Source organism: Gymnodraco acuticeps, unplaced genomic scaffold, assembly GCF_902827175.1.
Source record: "Gymnodraco acuticeps unplaced genomic scaffold, fGymAcu1.1, whole genome shotgun sequence".
NCBI classification, from domain to species: Eukaryota; Metazoa; Chordata; class Actinopteri; order Perciformes; family Bathydraconidae; genus Gymnodraco; species Gymnodraco acuticeps.
This window is the reverse complement of record NW_022992351.1, coordinates 2,246,225-2,262,040: the sequence shown is the minus strand read 5'-3', so window position 1 is coordinate 2,262,040 and position 15,816 is coordinate 2,246,225. Positions and strand designations below refer to the sequence as shown.

The window sequence follows — 15,816 nt, the reverse complement described above, 5'->3', positions numbered from 1 at the left end:
AACTGTTTTAATGTGACTGTTGAAACTCAGGTCAGAGTCCATGACCTAGATTTCTGGCTTTATCCGTTGTTTTGAACATTGCAGACTGAAGCTCAGCGCTAACTTTTATACGTTCTGCCTTGGCTCCAAAAACCATTACCTCAGTCATTGATTTGTTCAATGCACTTACTCAGTGTTTGAATTGGAGCATAGTCTCCTGGTGAAATTGTTATGTAAATTTGTGTGTCATCCGCATAGCTATGGTAACTTATTTTTTTTGTTTTTCATTATCTGAGCCAGTAGTATATGTAGATGTTAAAGAGAAGAGGCCCCAAGATGGAGCCTTGAGGTACCCCACATGTCATATTTGGCAACTCAGATGTGTATTTACCTATAGAAACAAAGTTGTTTCTGTCCTTTAAGTAGGATTCAAACCAATTTAGAACTGTTTCCGAAAGTCCCACCCAGTCCGACATAGACCAAACAAAACATGTAATTGTGTGAATATCCAAGGAGCTGTTTTTAGTTTTTAACTTTTTTTCGACTGACTAGAAACCCAAGACATGTATACATTTTGTTGATATTGTACCGTCGTGGTTGAAGGTTGAAACTATTAATTATTGTCACATATAGAAACAGGGGGTCCGGGGCCCCAGAGCAGTGAAACGTTTAGCCTAGTGATAATCCAGCCTAAACCTATGGCCTAAACGTCGGCCCTAGGTTATAAAGAGTGCGGCTACAATCCACATCCGGGTAACTATACATATTAAATCATCCTTCAAAATAAAAACGATGTATAGCCTATTTTCGTGCATCACGCTAGTGTTCGAACTTTTATTGTGAAGTCCCAGCGGACACTGTGACCGGAAGTGACTGTCGTTATTGTGGCACGCTCCTTCCTCCCTTTCCTTGCATGCTAGCTCGTCGATTTAGCTAGTTAGCGAGACAAGCCCTTTACAACTTTGTAGTATTATTATTATGAATTAATTGATCCGTGTAGTATATTTTATTTCTGTCTCCAGTCCAGATTACAAGCCAACTAACAAGATGAACATACGAAACGCAAGGGTAAGTGTGCTGAAAGCCTCTCGACAGCCATGCTGTTTCTACTGAGTTCACTGCTAAGCTAAGCTAAATGTTAAAAGAGCACAAGTATGGCCGGTTAAAGCGTTAGCATTGTGTCATGCATCTTTGTGACATCCAGTTTCTTTCTTTCAGCCGGAGGACCTTATGAATATGCAGCACTGTAACTTGCTGTGTCTCCCAGAAAACTACCAGATGAAATATTATTTCTATCATGGATTGTCCTGGCCGCAGGTGATTGACTGCCGTTTCCCATTTATCATGTTCCTGCTAACACCAGTGCTACACAAACGCTGCTCAAAATCCTTAGTATATGTTTGACACTGTCTTTTAAATGTTTCAGCTCTCATACATCGCAGAGGATGAAAATGGCAAAATTGTGGGATATGTGCTGGCAAAGATGTGAGTATATGTTACCATATTTAAATGTTCACAACATTTTCACAAATTACATGTATGTTTTCCATAATAAACTAATGTGAAGTCTTAACAGGGAGGAGGACCCTGATGATGTCCCCCATGGACACATTACATCTCTGGTGAGTTTGAAGAAAGACACCTCTTAAATGTCCTCCATTATTTATATTACATGTTTTATAGTATTCAGAAATGGGCTTGCTTCTCTTGGACCAATCAAACCCATATCTTTGTCTTCCAGGCTGTGAAGCGTTCCCACAGACGTCTAGGCCTGGCCCAGAAGCTGATGGACCAGGCCAGTCGGGCCATGATAGAAAACTTCAATGCTAAATATGTCTCTCTTCATGTCCGCAAGAGGTAGATTGAAAGGACTTATTGTCATATGCACAATAACTACAGTGTAGTTCTGGTAATGACAATCTTAATTCACAGGCTCCTGTCGACAATGCAACACACAATGGCACTGTTGAGTTGCTGTGGACCTGGTTTCACTTTTTTGGATACATTATTGTGTGGTTCCCTGTTTAAAAAAATGTGCTCAGAAAATGACTGTCAGCTCAGCGCTATGGTTTTCAAGGTTTTTACCAATCTTTTTTTCCTCTCACTGCAGCAACCGGGCAGCCCTGCATCTGTACTCAAACACACTGAAATTCCAGTAAGTATTTCTTTGTTTCAACATAACTTAAAGGTGGGGTAGGTAAGTTTCAGAAACCGGCTCGAGATACACTTTTTGTTATATTCCATGGAATGCTCTTAACATCCCGATAGCAATGAATATCTGAAGTGCTTTGACAAAAAATCCATAAAAAAACGTCATCTGTGGAAGCCGTAGTACTGTAAAAAGTACAACCAATCCGTTTAGCCAAACGGATTGGATTGCCGCCCTGTCTGTCAGCCTTCCATCTCGGGCACGCACAAATGTATCTCGTGCCCTCATTGGGCGTGCCGTCATTGGGCGTGCATTGCAGCAGTACTTCAATGACTCGCCAGCAACAGGCGGCCACTTTCACCAGTCTGCTGACGTCATGTGCGCGTTCATGTGTGTTGGAGGAGGTGCTCTGTAAGGAAGTCTGAAGGAAGGGGCGCTGCTATCATCGTGTGGTTATATTACATTTCGTTTTTAAATGAAAACTCGGCCTATAAAACATGGAAGAATTTATCTTTACTGTCACTGGGCAAGAGCAAGTGGTTCGGTTCAGGGCTCCATATCTATTTCTTCCATTTTGTTAAATGTTGGGCTTTCATGCCTATTCAAACATTTTACATATTCAGTTTTAAAACCAACACAAAACAAGTCTCATTTGTTCCCATTCTTTTTACTTAATTTATCAAATAAACCTTTGAATCATATTTTCTGTAAATATTTGTTCGAAGCAGGAATTTCAAATAATGGCCGCTATAAAATGATGTTGGGGAAACATTTTTTTATTTAATAATGTATTTTACCTTAAACATTACAAATCAGTATACACTGTCATCCATTTTATTAATAAATGACATATATGTTGCGAAATACTCACAAAGGACCTGACACCTGCATTCTTAACAGCAGCTACGGCACTTTTAGATAGTTGTTCTAAATGATGTGATATATTGTTATTCCTCCACAGGATCAGTGAGATTGAGCCTAAATACTACGCAGATGGGGAAGATGCCTACGCCATGAAGAGAGACCTGGCCCACATGGCTGATGAGGTAACTACCCTGTCTGAGTTTATCCACTATGGCAACACATGTTGGCACAACATTTACATCATTTTCACAGGCCCCTTGTTACCTCATGGAACGATTAACTTCCCTGAACTCGCATGAGCAGTTTCTAATGACGATTGTGTTTTTTTTGGGTCTACATGTCCCACAGCTGAGAAAGCCTGGAGCGCGCGTTTCGGGCCCAGAGGCCCCGTCAGGCCAGGGCCCGGTCGGTACCGGTGACCAGGAGAAGGAGAACGAGAAAGACAGCGGAGGAGAGAGCAAAGAGCTGAGTGAAGTCAGCGAGGCGACGGAAAGCACAGACGTTAAAGATTCTTCTTCTGATTCACAATGACGCTGCAGTCCTAGACATTTTTAAATTCATGCCTCCCTTCCTCTTTTTATCTCTATTTGACAATATCTCTGGCTTAACAAACTGCGTGACTATCCCTGGGTCAAAGCCTTAACCATCACATTTTTTTTCTCAAATCTTGCTTTCCACTGCAGTGATGAACAGAAAGACTTGGATAATGATGTGAATTGGGGTGTTCTCTAAATGAAACTAAAATGAAAAACTGGTGTCGATGTTTTAATTGGAATGCTGTTGTCATTACAAAAGTTGCCCAAAATTCTCTGAGAGTTAGAGAATTTCCAACGACTTTTCAAGTTTTCTCAATCTGGTCTCTTAAATATTTAAAGGAAATACTGCCAATAAATCTTTCAAATAATACTTTTCGCATTGCACTTATTTCATAAAGGATGTTAAAAGCAGCTTAGTTTTTTACTTATAAGTGTATTGCAATACACCCTGATAACAGTCAATTAAATGTGGAAAGACTGAATTCTTGACCACTTTATTTAATAGGGCCACTGCATTTTCTAAATACATTTAGTTTGAACGACACTTAGTTGTAAACTCCTTTTTTACCAGTAACACCTACATGTCCAGTGAAGTGGTGAACGTGAAATTACACTTAAAATTATTACTTCTGTTGTATATATTATACAAAGTAATCACGATCCATGGGTAAGGTTTTGCATTGATAGTAAAAAAAAGAAAGGCTTTCAGAAAGCATTGCGTGGGCTTAGATGGGCTGAAAGCAGCAGAATGGTTTAGTTTAAACTTGGTGGTTACGTGTTTTTACAAATAAAAACTTACCATATTCTGATATAAATAATAATGCTACATATACGGGGTTTAAGATAAATAAAAACATGCTACTGAACAAGTCAGGTTGAAGACTGCAGTGAATGTGCGACCTCTAAACATTAACCATCCTTTTTAAATTGACCCAACAGTGAGCATCTCAGACACTGTAGAGGTGATTTAATGTTAACCCGTGTTTCAAAGTTCCATAATAAAGCTTTATAAATATAGTAAAATAGGCAAACGATGGATAAAACTACGACTAGAAACAAAATGTTAATTTTTTAGTTTTTTTTTAACACCGATTGCACATTCTCCTCCTGTCAGATAGAGGAAGGTTAGAGTTAGAGAGAAGTGCATGACAGATAACAGCATACTATGCAAATGGCCTTTCAGACATTTGTTTGTCACAACATGAAATAGCTCATTTTCACACCTTCATGCCAGTTTAACACTTTTCATCAAGAGCTGAGAGAGGCCAACGCTGCATGCTGTTGTAAAAAAAAAACTTGCATAGTAGTGCGTGTGAGTACGAGACCAAATGTTAAGCACTTTGGCTGATTTAATGCTATCAGTTTGTGAATAGGTACATGTTTGCATACAGTGTAAAAGACTAAAAAGGCAATATATAAATCATAACTCAAACTGTGTGGTCTTAAAATATGTAAATTGTGTCTACCAGTCTTCTGCTCAAACAAGTATTCATTCAGTATTCATTCCCCCCCCCCACTCGACCACTATAGCAGCTGATTTCACTGAGTAGTCTGTGAATACCCCAGCAGAGGGACTAATCAGTGAGAACAGCTGGTGTTTGATTGGACTGAAACCTGCTGCAGAGTTCAAGAAGAAGTCTGAAGAACTCAAACAGGTTTTCACTTTTGACACTAGCGCAGTTGAACACTAATGCCTCAAAGTGTGTGTGTGTGTGTGTGTGTGTGTGTGTGTGTGTGTGTGTGTGTGTGTGTGTGTGTGTGTGTGTGTGTGTGTGTGTGTGTGTGTGTGTGTGTGTGTGTGTGTGTGGTGTGTGTGTGTGTGTGTGTGTGTGTGTGTGTGTGTGTGTGTGTGTGTGTGTGTGTGTGTTGTGTCAGAGAGAGAGAGAGAGAGAGAGAAAGTCGGAGAGATGAGTTCCTCTCCACCCACATCCATCCGTGTCCAATGCGAGGGGGAGGTGAAACAGTTGAGAGCTTACTGTGCTATTAACTGGCATCATTTAGTTCCCTCAGTCTGGAGAAGAGACTAGTGAAGACTGCTCTCCCGTCAGGTAAGAGTCTTATTTACCAATGTTTTCATTCACTGACCTGTCTCACCCAAGACTAGTCACTTAAAGTCCAATAAATGTGTTCACAGTGTTGTTGGTGAAGGCTTGTTGGAAATTGCCCTTAGGACATCAACGGCTCCTATAGTTCAGCCCGGATATGTGTTTCTACTTGTCAGAATCAAACAGAATAACACCAGAAGAACCAGTTGAATTTATATTATAAAGTAAAGCAGCAGAGGTGGTGATTCATTGCTGATCACATAGAGAAAGAATGAAAACGACTAATGGAAAATTATGACATAGGCTGGCAAAGTGAGCCACTCTCCTTTCTGTAAGGAGTTTAGAGTTTGTTGTAATCTAACAGATTTCAGCAGGTCAGTTGGTATGTCTCCCTTGGAAAGAAGTGGATAGTGCACAGTTCAGCTGGAGAGAGTGCTGATGAGTGATGTTTGCTTTGAAGAAAAGGGAAGTGGAAGGGTGAAAAGAGAGAATGTGCAAAGGATTATGATCCAGCAAGAAACTCTTCCCCTTTCAGTATTGTGTTAAACGGTGTTGTAATAAATTATATCTTGCAGACATCTGCAACTAAATTGTTGTTCATCAATACTTTTTCAAGGCCTGTCAGATGACCGTTTGTTTGAGAAAATCTTGTTTTATTTGTTTATCCAGTCTAAGGATCTAAGAGTCAGACACTTAAATGTACCTTATTTCTTAGGGTAATCTAGAATATAAGTGAAAAGCAGCTGAATTAGCTGTTTTATTCAATATAAATGTGGGATATAGGACGAGTCCATCAGTTAACTCCCAAACTGAGAACAAACATCCCCACAGGGTTGTACGCCTTGTGGTTCACACTATTTTTAGGGCAGCTGAGATGTTGCTAGAGCTATTTTTGCCCCTCATGCAGTTCTGCAGCGTGACCGGTGCAGCAGGCAGCACATGCTTTTTCTATTTGCCTGCCGTTCAGCAAAGCATTGCAGCGGGTGACCAGTTTGAAGAGATGTGTTACAGTAAGATGAACATGCTGGTTTCACTCTTTCTGTGGCAGGAGGAAGTTAGCATGGTCTGTAGAGGGAGGGAGGGGTGTGTGGTTTCAGTACTAAGAGTGTGAACGTTTGTACAGGCATGCTTGGGTGCAGCAGTGGGGCCTTGATTCTATTTTCTTACCAGTCTTTGTCAAGCAAGGAAGATCAAAATAGAGTGCAACCGTATGAAGTACGCTATGACTCTGCAAGGGAGGTTAAAATGAACAGCTGATATTTCATAATTCATGTTGAAATAATAGAATATTTACTCCCTTTTTATCCAGAATTCCACCCAGTTGGAGCAACAATGACTTCACATGTGAAACTCCGTAAGGAACGGGTCGGTGTGATAGACTACGACACTCAAATCAAAGGTACAATTCTACTTTGATCTGCACCATACTAACAATCTCTCAAGCTTTATCACAACCCACCATCACTGATCAACATGTCGGGGGAGAAATCCGTTTCTCACCAAGAATGAGTCAGAACTCTCTTGTATGTGTTTCTCTTTCTTTGCCTTAACTGTTCTTTCACCCCTTCTGCATTTCCTGTCAGAGGTGCGCTGTCAGCTTGTGGACCAACTCAAGGTGTTAGATTTGCAGCTTGAACAGAAGAGCCAGCAGCTGCAGGACCTGTCAGACTACCTGCGGCGGCGGGGGGAGATTGAAAGCGAGTATGCCCGCTCCCTAGAAAAACTCACTGAAAGGTTCACGTCTAGGATCAAGAGGTAAAGGCAATCCTACAATTTACGCACTTTACTGGCAGGGCACACCTAGCTGTATCTCAGTCACTAATAGTTTTTTCCTTCTTTCACACATGATCAGGAAGGATCCCAGCAGTCACTCAGTGGCCCAGGTCTGGCTGGCTCTGCTGTCCCAGACCCGCCAGGAAAGTAGGGACCACAATGCACTGAGTGAGCGCTGCAGCAGCTTCCTCACCCAGCCCCTCACACACTGCCTGGAGTACACACAGCGCCTTGCCAAGAAGGTACTGATATGAGCTTTGGCACCCACTTCACACAAACCATAGTCTTAAGTGTTTGGAACAAGTGTGTACCTGTATGGGCAAATACCTTAATACTTTACTAATTTATTTTTCTCACTCTTCCCCTTTTTATTTCTCTTGACATTACAAGAGGCTAACTATGTTCCTTCCTTGTTGTGCCATTCTGTCTGTCTTTAGAGTAAAGACGTCTGTAATCAGCTGCAAGATGGACTACTCAAGGTTACCACTGAGCTACAGACCGTAAGTAAGAAAACAACCACCCCAAACATTTTCTGTTTCCTAAACAAACAAAGGAAAGCATTACTGTCTTTGTGCAGGCATGGCGGACATACTACCAGTACCACTCAGAATATTTGTGCGCAGATGGAAAGCTGAAGGAGGCAGAGAAACAGGAGGAGAAGCAGAAGCAGAGTGCTAATAAAAAGCTGGAGAGGTTGATAGAAAAAGTGAATTACCTTTTTATGTAACATTACATTCACGCATGTCCCTATATGTCTGTTTGTCCTCTAATTGATTAATGCTTATTTGCCACAGAGACAAGGTAAGGTCAAAGAGATCAACTTAAAGTGCAGCAAAGCTCGAAACGATTACCTCCTAAACTTGGCTGCAGCCAATGCCTCCATGAATAAGTACTACCTCCAGGACATCTCTACTCTCATAGATGTGAGTGCATCATCAGCTTTTGTCTTTAACCATCTTTAAATGTGTTTGATGCATGATGTGATAATAGACAAGATGCCATGTTGAAAAGGAATACTTCACCCACAGAGATGACTAATGGTATAGTAATTACTCCTTGTGTCAGCTTGACTTTTGGAGAAAAAAAACATGTTCTCTCCTGCTTCCAGGATGAGAGAAATCAAAGTAGGTCTAGGTGATATTGACTGAAATGGATGTCCTCCCTCAGTGTGCAGATATAGGGTACCACCTCTCTGTAGGCCGAGTAATGAAGGCCTACCTGTCCAGTCGGTGCCAGACCCAGCAGAATCTGAGCTCAGGTCTGCAGCACCTTCAAGGCACCGTGTCCGGACTGGACCAGAGTCAGGACAGAGACCTCCTCCTGCAGGATCACTACAGCACCTTCTGTTTGCCGCTCCGCTTCCCCTATCAGCCCCATGACGGAGACCAGGTCTGTATTTTGTCAGTGGGCATTCAGTAGAGCATTCAGATGTTCAGTATGAGCTCTAAACTCTCCTGTGTCTCTCAGGTGTCCGAGGTGAGTGCAGAGGGTGAGATGAGATGTGAGCTGGAGACCCGATTCAAACAGATACAAACCCGTCTGAAGTCCGTTTCCCAGGAAACAGAGGAGGTAGAGTACATCGCACAACCCATTGAAACTCACAATCGCCCTTTTTGGGTCTACTGAATCTACAAGTGTTATTTAACCCACGCCTGCATCCAGAGTTCATTCAAGGCTGTAAATCAAATGATTTTTTTTCTTGTAAAAATGTATACACTCTTATTTGTGGCTTTTAAAATCTACTAACAACCAATCAAAAGTTGGCCAGCGTGCCATGGCAGGAATGTGCCGGCCTGAAGACTTTGTGACCACATTTCAAGTCTGAGTCACTAAACCTCAAGTCAATGACTGACTATCCCCATTATGTTTGTTCCATTAGTTTAGTTTTGCATCTAAAATTGTAATTATGCCCTTCAAACAGGCTCTTGAATGCAACATAATTGCAATCATCGTCAGATTTCTCACATTTATTTTAAACATCACACCATAATGCTAATGTTTACCATTGGCATAGCTATTATCAATGGCAGTATTTCCCAATAATATTAAGTTGTTATACTTGCCATTGTCACGCAGGCCAGTAAGAACATGTTGGCGGCCCAGTCCTCCCTGCTGGAGAATATCGGGGACGATGATCTGGAGCCCTCGTCTCAGGAGGGCAGCACTGAGAACCTGACAGTGAAGCCCAGTGTGGCCCGCCGCAGGGCCAGCATGCAGGAGATGGAAACCATCTACTTCACTGTGAGTGCTTTCAAAGGATCATACCATAATTGCTGTGAATGTTTTAATTATATGCAGCTGGAGGATATGCATACTTATTTCTTTTGGTATGATGGTTGGGTTTTGTCTGACTATGAAAACAAGAACAACAGTGATTAAAGTTGACTGCATGATTAACACTGAAATCACATCTGATCTGTTTTCCAGAGAGTAAAGGAGCACCTCACAGGCAGCTCCCTGATATCTAAACTGCAAGCAAAACATGACCAGCTAAAAGAGGCTGTGGACAAAGGTATCACTTCTGCATTTCACACAGAAGTAAGCCAAAAGGCGAACTGCTGACCAAAGTCCTTTGATAACAGCTGTTGCATTGTGTTGATGTTCTGTATTTGTTTGACCTGCAAGCAAAGTAGTAGTGGTACACTTTAATTACTTTGCTCTGCCTCTCCTTTTTATGTTTCCCCCTACAGCAGAAGTATCAAGTGGAAATCAGCCTAGGTACGGATATGAACTTTTTGGAGCATTGATCAAACTTTGAACAATGCTGCATACTAAGAAAACACATACATGTAACACAATTGCAACAAAATGGAGTTGACTGTGTCTTCACATTATGGTATTTGGCTCTGCAGACCCAATGGGAAGTCTATGCGAGTCAGAAGGAATCACTCGTGTGCCAATTTGTTGCACAACCACAAACTTTTCAGTGGAGACATGATGTCCTTCATACAGGTAGATACTATCATAATTACTCCCTCTTATTATTTCCTCTTGTCAGCATTGCACTCTTATTACATTTAATCTGTTCATTTACCAGCATAAAGTGATGTATTATATCTAAAGTTCATGAAATTCATCACTAGCTTTGTTTCATTCAGGCATCAGGACAACAGATTCCAATTGTTGTGGAAAGTTGCATTTGCTATATCAACCTCAATGGTGAGTATTGAAGACTGAAGGAACAGGGTCTGCAGCTTAAATGCAAATGAATTTGAAGGCATTACAAAATATATTTGGGTTTAAAGCCATTGTGACCATTTGAACATTTCTAACTCGAATGAATCTAATAATTCTACTACTACTTAGGAGATGTATTAGTTATAATAAACGGTACCACTTTACAATAAGACTACCCTTATAAATGGTTTACGAATAGTTTGTAATTCATTTATTAATTAGGTTGTGAACACTTTATAAGTCATTAATAAGCTTTTATAAGACATGAGATAAACGGGGCAACTGTGACCGGTTGCTTGCCAAATAGTGAGCCAACATTTATCCTAATAATCTGTCTGTTCTCAGGTCTCCAGCATGAAGGGATATTCAGAGTGCCGGGCTCTCAGACGGAGGTCAACAACCTGAGGGATGCATTTGAGCGAGGTAGGCCTGTGTGTTTTTGTGTGTGTTGGCACTTTCCAATTGTCTTCTCATAGAGTTGCCCCTCACTGTGGCGCATTAATAATGTGGGGCAGTGTGCTGTGTGCTTCTCCTGCAGGAGAGGACCCCCTGGCTGAGCGGAGATATGAACTGGACTCTGTGGCTGGCGTGCTGAAACTCTACTTCAGAAGTCTGGAGAATCCCCTCTTCCCCATCGACAGCACCAGCCAACTCCTGGAGCAGGCCCGTGAGTGTGTGGGTGTATGTGTTGAAAAGTGAAACAAGTGTGGTTGAGAGCGTACCGCAGGGGCTTAACTTTCTTTCATCACCCCGTCTTAGAAATTAGGAACGAGGCAGAGAGGGCAGCGCAGCTCAAAATGGTAATCTTTTCCTACCCTGAGCGCGTCATCGTCGTCATGAGATACCTCTTTGCATTCCTTCATCAGTGAGTATTGCAGCTCAGCGCAGTCATCTACGTTATTAGATCATAGAAATGGACAGCACACAAAAATGGAAAAAAAACAAACAAACAAAATGGAAATTCATTACAACAATAGGAAAGCAAAACTAAATAAATATGAAACAATTTAATATGGTTTGAATCAATGTAGGCCTACCAGAATATTTTAGGGGAAATGGATATGGTAATAATTTGTATGTGATAAATCTAAGAAGGAAGTAATAAAAAGGCTCAGCCAATTTCAGTTTAGCTTCCACTGTTGTACTTTTTCATCATGACCTCCACCGCCCCTCTTGTTTATGTATGAATCCGTGTGTCTGCTCCCTGCGTTCAGTGTGTCTCAGTACAGTGACGAGAACATGATGCAGCCCTACAACCTGGCTGTGTGTTTTGGCCCCAGCCTGGTAAGGGGGGCTCAGGACGAGGACGTCGTCACCCTGCAGCCTCAGATCAACGCTGTGGTGAAGGACATCATCCTCCAGCACGAAAGCATCTTCCCCAACCAGAGCGAAGTTGAAGGACCGATGTACGAGAAATGCATGACGCTTGAACTGGATGACTGGTAAGTGATGACATATTCAGACGCATGACATGTCTACAATGTGTGACTCTCCTGCTATCTCCATCAGAACAACCTTCTGGATCCGCACCAGTCTGGTTTCAAGGCAGGTCACTCCACAGAAACTGCCCTCCTTGCTGTCACTGAGGAACTGCACACTGCTAAAGCAGCCTCCCTCTCCTCTGTCATCATCCTTTTGGACCTGTCTGCTGCATTCGACACGGTGAATCATCAGATCCTCCTTCGCACTCTCCAAGAACTTGGAGTTTCAGGCTCGGCACTTTCCCTCCTCACCTCATACCTCAAAGACCGCACCTACAGGGTTACTTGGAGAGGGTCCGAGTCCGACCCTTGTCAATTAACTACAGGGGTCCCTCAGGGCTCTGTTCTTGGTCCCCTCCTCTTCTCCTTGTACACAAACTCGCTCGGATCAGTCATTAGCCCGCATGGTTTTTCATACCACTGCTACGCTGACGACACCCAATTAATTCTGTCCTTTCGCCGCTCAGAGACCCAGGTCGTCGCACGCATCTCTGCTTGTCTAGCTGACATCTCTCAGTGGATGTCTGCTCATCACCTCAAGCTCAACCTTGACAAGACTGAACTGCTTTTCCTTCCGGGAAAAGATTGTCCCACTCTTGACCTAACAATCAACATTGGCACCTCTGTTGTTTCCCCGACTCAGACTGCAAGGAATCTGGGTGTGACCCTAGATAACAACCTGTCCTTCACTGCAAACATCGCCGCTACAACCCGTTGCTGCAGATACACGCTTTACAACATCAGGAAGATACGTCCCCAGCTGACACAGAAAGCGACGCAGGTTCTGGTCCAGGCTCTCGTCATCTCACGCCTAGACTACTGCAACTCCCTCCTGGCTGGTCTACCTGCATGTGCCATCCGACCTCTGCAGCTCATCCAGAATGCAGCTGCTCGCCTGGTCTTCAACCTTCCTAAATTCTCCCACACCACGCCGCTCCTCCGCTCCCTTCACTGGCTTCCGATAACTGCTAGAATCCACTTCAAGACAATGGTACTTGCGTACCATGCTGCGAATGGATCTGGCCCTTCGTACATCCAGGACATGGTTAAACCGTACACCCCAGCGCGTGCACTACGCTCTGCATCAACCAAACGGCTCGCTGCACCCTCGCTGCGAAGGGGACCCAAGTTCCCATCAGCAAAAACACGTGGGTTTGCTGTCCTGGCTCCAAAATGGTGGAATGAGCTCCCCATTGACATCAGGACAGCAGATAGCTTACACACCTTCCGGCGCAGACTGAAAACTCGTCTCTTTCGACTCCACTTCGAGCGATAGAACTATTAACAAAGCACTTATATACTAATAAAGGGCTGGCTTATCTAAAGCCAGTTGAGTAGCGCTTGAAATGTTTTTGCTCTATGAAGCCTGATGTACTTATATGATTCTGTTTTCCTCAGGTTTGTATTTTGTTGTTCGAACGCACTTATTGTAAGTCGCTTTGGATAAAAGCGTCAGCTAAATGCAATGTAATGTAATGTGTGGTGGAATGATGATCTGAGGGTGTTTTTTCTGCAGTGAGCCAATCATTGAAGAAGGAGATGTCGAAGCAGAGTACACCCATAGCAAAGACGGTACGTTTCATGTGTATTTTCTTTTTTTGTATGCGTCTTTTTATTTCATAGTATTGTACAATTTTAAAAGGCACAATTTGATGTAAATGTTAGTGTCACGATACACTCTCTATATATTCCCTCCTCTACCCGCACATGCCCATAAAGGCAAAAACCAATCTAAAAATGTTTAGTAACAATTTAAATAATTTAAACAGAAAACGATTTAAGACATACAAAAACAAATACAACGACAAACAAACTCAACATTTAAAAAATTTACAATAAACCAAATGTGCTAGAGATGAAAGTAAATACAGAAAAGAAAAACATCAAAAGCAGACAAATAATGATAAAATACAGTGACAATGTAGAGGATGACAGTATTATAATTTGTATGGTATTTTTAACCGTCAGGATGCATAGCCATAAAATGTGCCATTCCATTATTGGTCATATCTTGGATATATTTTTCAAGTGTATATCTTAATCAATTCCCTAAGGAATTGAATGTGTCAATGTGGTGTACTGCAGAGTTTGAAGCAGGATCCTCGGCTGACAACAGCTCAGGTTCATCTGCAGCAACACAGAGAAAAGCAGAACGTCCTCGAGCTAACAGCAGCGGGTCAATCGACAAAAGTAAGGTGATAGCTGGAGGCGGCATCACTTCAGGTGGAAAGGTAATGCTCCAGATTCCCATTGGGCCACAGAGCAAGCAACGGCGAGGCCAATCTCCTGGCTATGTGCGAAGAGTGTGAGTACCTACAGGGATTACAATTTAATTGTTATTTGTTGGAGAAATTTATATTCAGTGTTTTCTGATCTCTTTCTGCATACAGATTACAGGAACACTCGTCTTCTGAGGATATTGTCATTAAAGTAGATAAGGTCAGTCCTATTTCTAAATGACTTCCACAATGTGATGAGGTTGGCTTTATATCGGTTTATTAGGTATAACTAATGGCTTTATCAAGAGTGAATGCAGGATTTACCATTGCTTATACACCAATATAAGACTATTGGTTTATCATTTCTTAGCAAGTCATCTGCAACTATAGGCCTTTGTAAGTCATCAAATCAGGCAAGTTTGCAGTTATAATTAATATAATTAAGTTGCTTATAAATTGATTTAGGTGTTTAGCAGCACGTTTCTAGAAGGTAAGTAGTTTAACCATGCTTTATGGAGAACTTTCCTGATCTAAAAAGCTAGAAGACAGACCAAGTTTTATATCGGAGCATTAATAACGCCATCAAAAGATTGTTCACAACACAAAAGTTATTTATTAACGGCCCATACCATGGTTTGTTATTTAAAAGGTATTACTTTTAAATTCAAACTATTTTTATAGAGTGTCTTATTGGAAAGCAGCACAGAATTACTAATGACAAACTAAATCAGAAGCCTTTGAGCAGGAGGGAGAGCTAAGAACAAAGAGGTTTTTATCTTTTATTCTCTCCTCACCATTGTTTATTTAATCTCTAAGGAGGTCTGTCGCCAGATGGACTCTGTCTTCATGGAACTTCTCTCGCGGCAAACACTGCAGGATCCCTCCTTCTCCGCCGCCTCCTCTCCCGCTGCCCAAGGTCCCCAAAGGAAAGGGAAGAAGGATGGACGCAGAGGGAGAGGAGCAGGGCTCTTCAGAGCAGCAGAGCCCATGGACTGAGAGGACTGGCATTAGAAGATGGTGTTTGGTTATGTGCTCTGGCAGTTGCTTTCAGCACATCTAGTTCTAGAAAATGAAGACCACTGAAACCCCTGACCCAGTTTTACTTTTCTGAGGTCTTTATAATTGGCCTTGGCTTATTTCCACAGGGTCGCTCTCCAATCAAAACCCTTTTTTATTGTTTCTAATGGCAGAACCCTGCCTTGACTGTAGGCCTGCAGTACAATGTGGATATTGTGGATTACTGGAAAAACACAGGTATGTTTGTATATCTGTGTTGGTGTTTATATTCAATTTACTAATTTCCAGTTTACAAGTCATATTCTCTACTGTTCAGTCTGCAAACGCACATAAAAGTACACATACATTCTTCATCCAATGTTTTTTTTATGAGAAAAGGGGTTGAGGTGGAAGACAAACTGTGAACAGGCTACTGTAGCTGTAAAGAATGTATATATGAATGGTTTGTAACTTGTTTCAAACTTGATTTTGCTTGTAAACCAGGCTACATGCCGAATAAATATTTTGTCTATTCTGACTACTCTTTTTAAATATGTTTTTTAAATGACATGCGTGTGAATATGAAGAGAAGGACAT

The 15,816-nt window shown here is 41.9% G+C and overlaps 2 protein-coding genes across 7 annotated transcripts; both read left to right on the top strand.

Moving 5' to 3' along the window:
• Nucleotides 1-815: 815 nt before the first annotated feature.
• naa10 (N-alpha-acetyltransferase 10, NatA catalytic subuni) lies at nt 816-3,898 on the top strand. Of its 4 annotated transcripts, none has more exons than XM_034208830.1 (8): nt 816-1,047; nt 1,198-1,296; nt 1,406-1,464; nt 1,556-1,601; nt 1,721-1,836; nt 2,087-2,134; nt 3,090-3,174; nt 3,332-3,898. In XM_034208830.1, the coding sequence occupies exons 1-8, from the start codon at nt 1,027-1,029 to the stop codon at nt 3,521-3,523; spliced, it is 666 nt and encodes a 221-aa protein (XP_034064721.1). In that variant the 5' UTR covers nt 816-1,026; the 3' UTR covers nt 3,524-3,898. The 4 variants fall into 4 exon arrangements, with proteins under 4 accessions (XP_034064721.1, XP_034064720.1, XP_034064719.1 ...); XM_034208829.1 differs by having other exon boundaries at nt 1,547-1,601; nt 2,090-2,134; XM_034208828.1 differs by having other exon boundaries at nt 1,547-1,601.
• A 1,441-nt stretch (nt 3,899-5,339) lies between these two features.
• On the top strand, nt 5,340-15,757 carry LOC117542080 (rho GTPase-activating protein 4-like). 3 transcript variants are annotated; one of them, XM_034209562.1, is made up of 22 exons: nt 5,340-5,576; nt 6,883-6,972; nt 7,157-7,328; nt 7,426-7,588; nt 7,784-7,846; nt 7,924-8,052; nt 8,141-8,269; nt 8,514-8,735; nt 8,814-8,915; nt 9,423-9,587; nt 9,774-9,858; nt 10,040-10,064; nt 10,199-10,298; nt 10,445-10,505; nt 10,869-10,946; nt 11,062-11,190; nt 11,283-11,388; nt 11,738-11,965; nt 13,521-13,576; nt 14,090-14,309; nt 14,395-14,443; nt 15,040-15,757. In XM_034209562.1, the coding sequence occupies exons 2-22, from the start codon at nt 6,906-6,908 to the stop codon at nt 15,217-15,219; spliced, it is 2,529 nt and encodes an 842-aa protein (XP_034065453.1). In that variant the 5' UTR covers nt 5,340-5,576; nt 6,883-6,905; the 3' UTR covers nt 15,220-15,757. The 3 variants fall into 3 exon arrangements, with proteins under 3 accessions (XP_034065453.1, XP_034065454.1, XP_034065452.1); XM_034209563.1 differs by having other exon boundaries at nt 7,784-7,850; nt 7,970-8,052; nt 10,037-10,064; XM_034209561.1 differs by having other exon boundaries at nt 5,341-5,576; nt 10,037-10,064.
• Nucleotides 15,758-15,816: the final 59 nt, after the last annotated feature.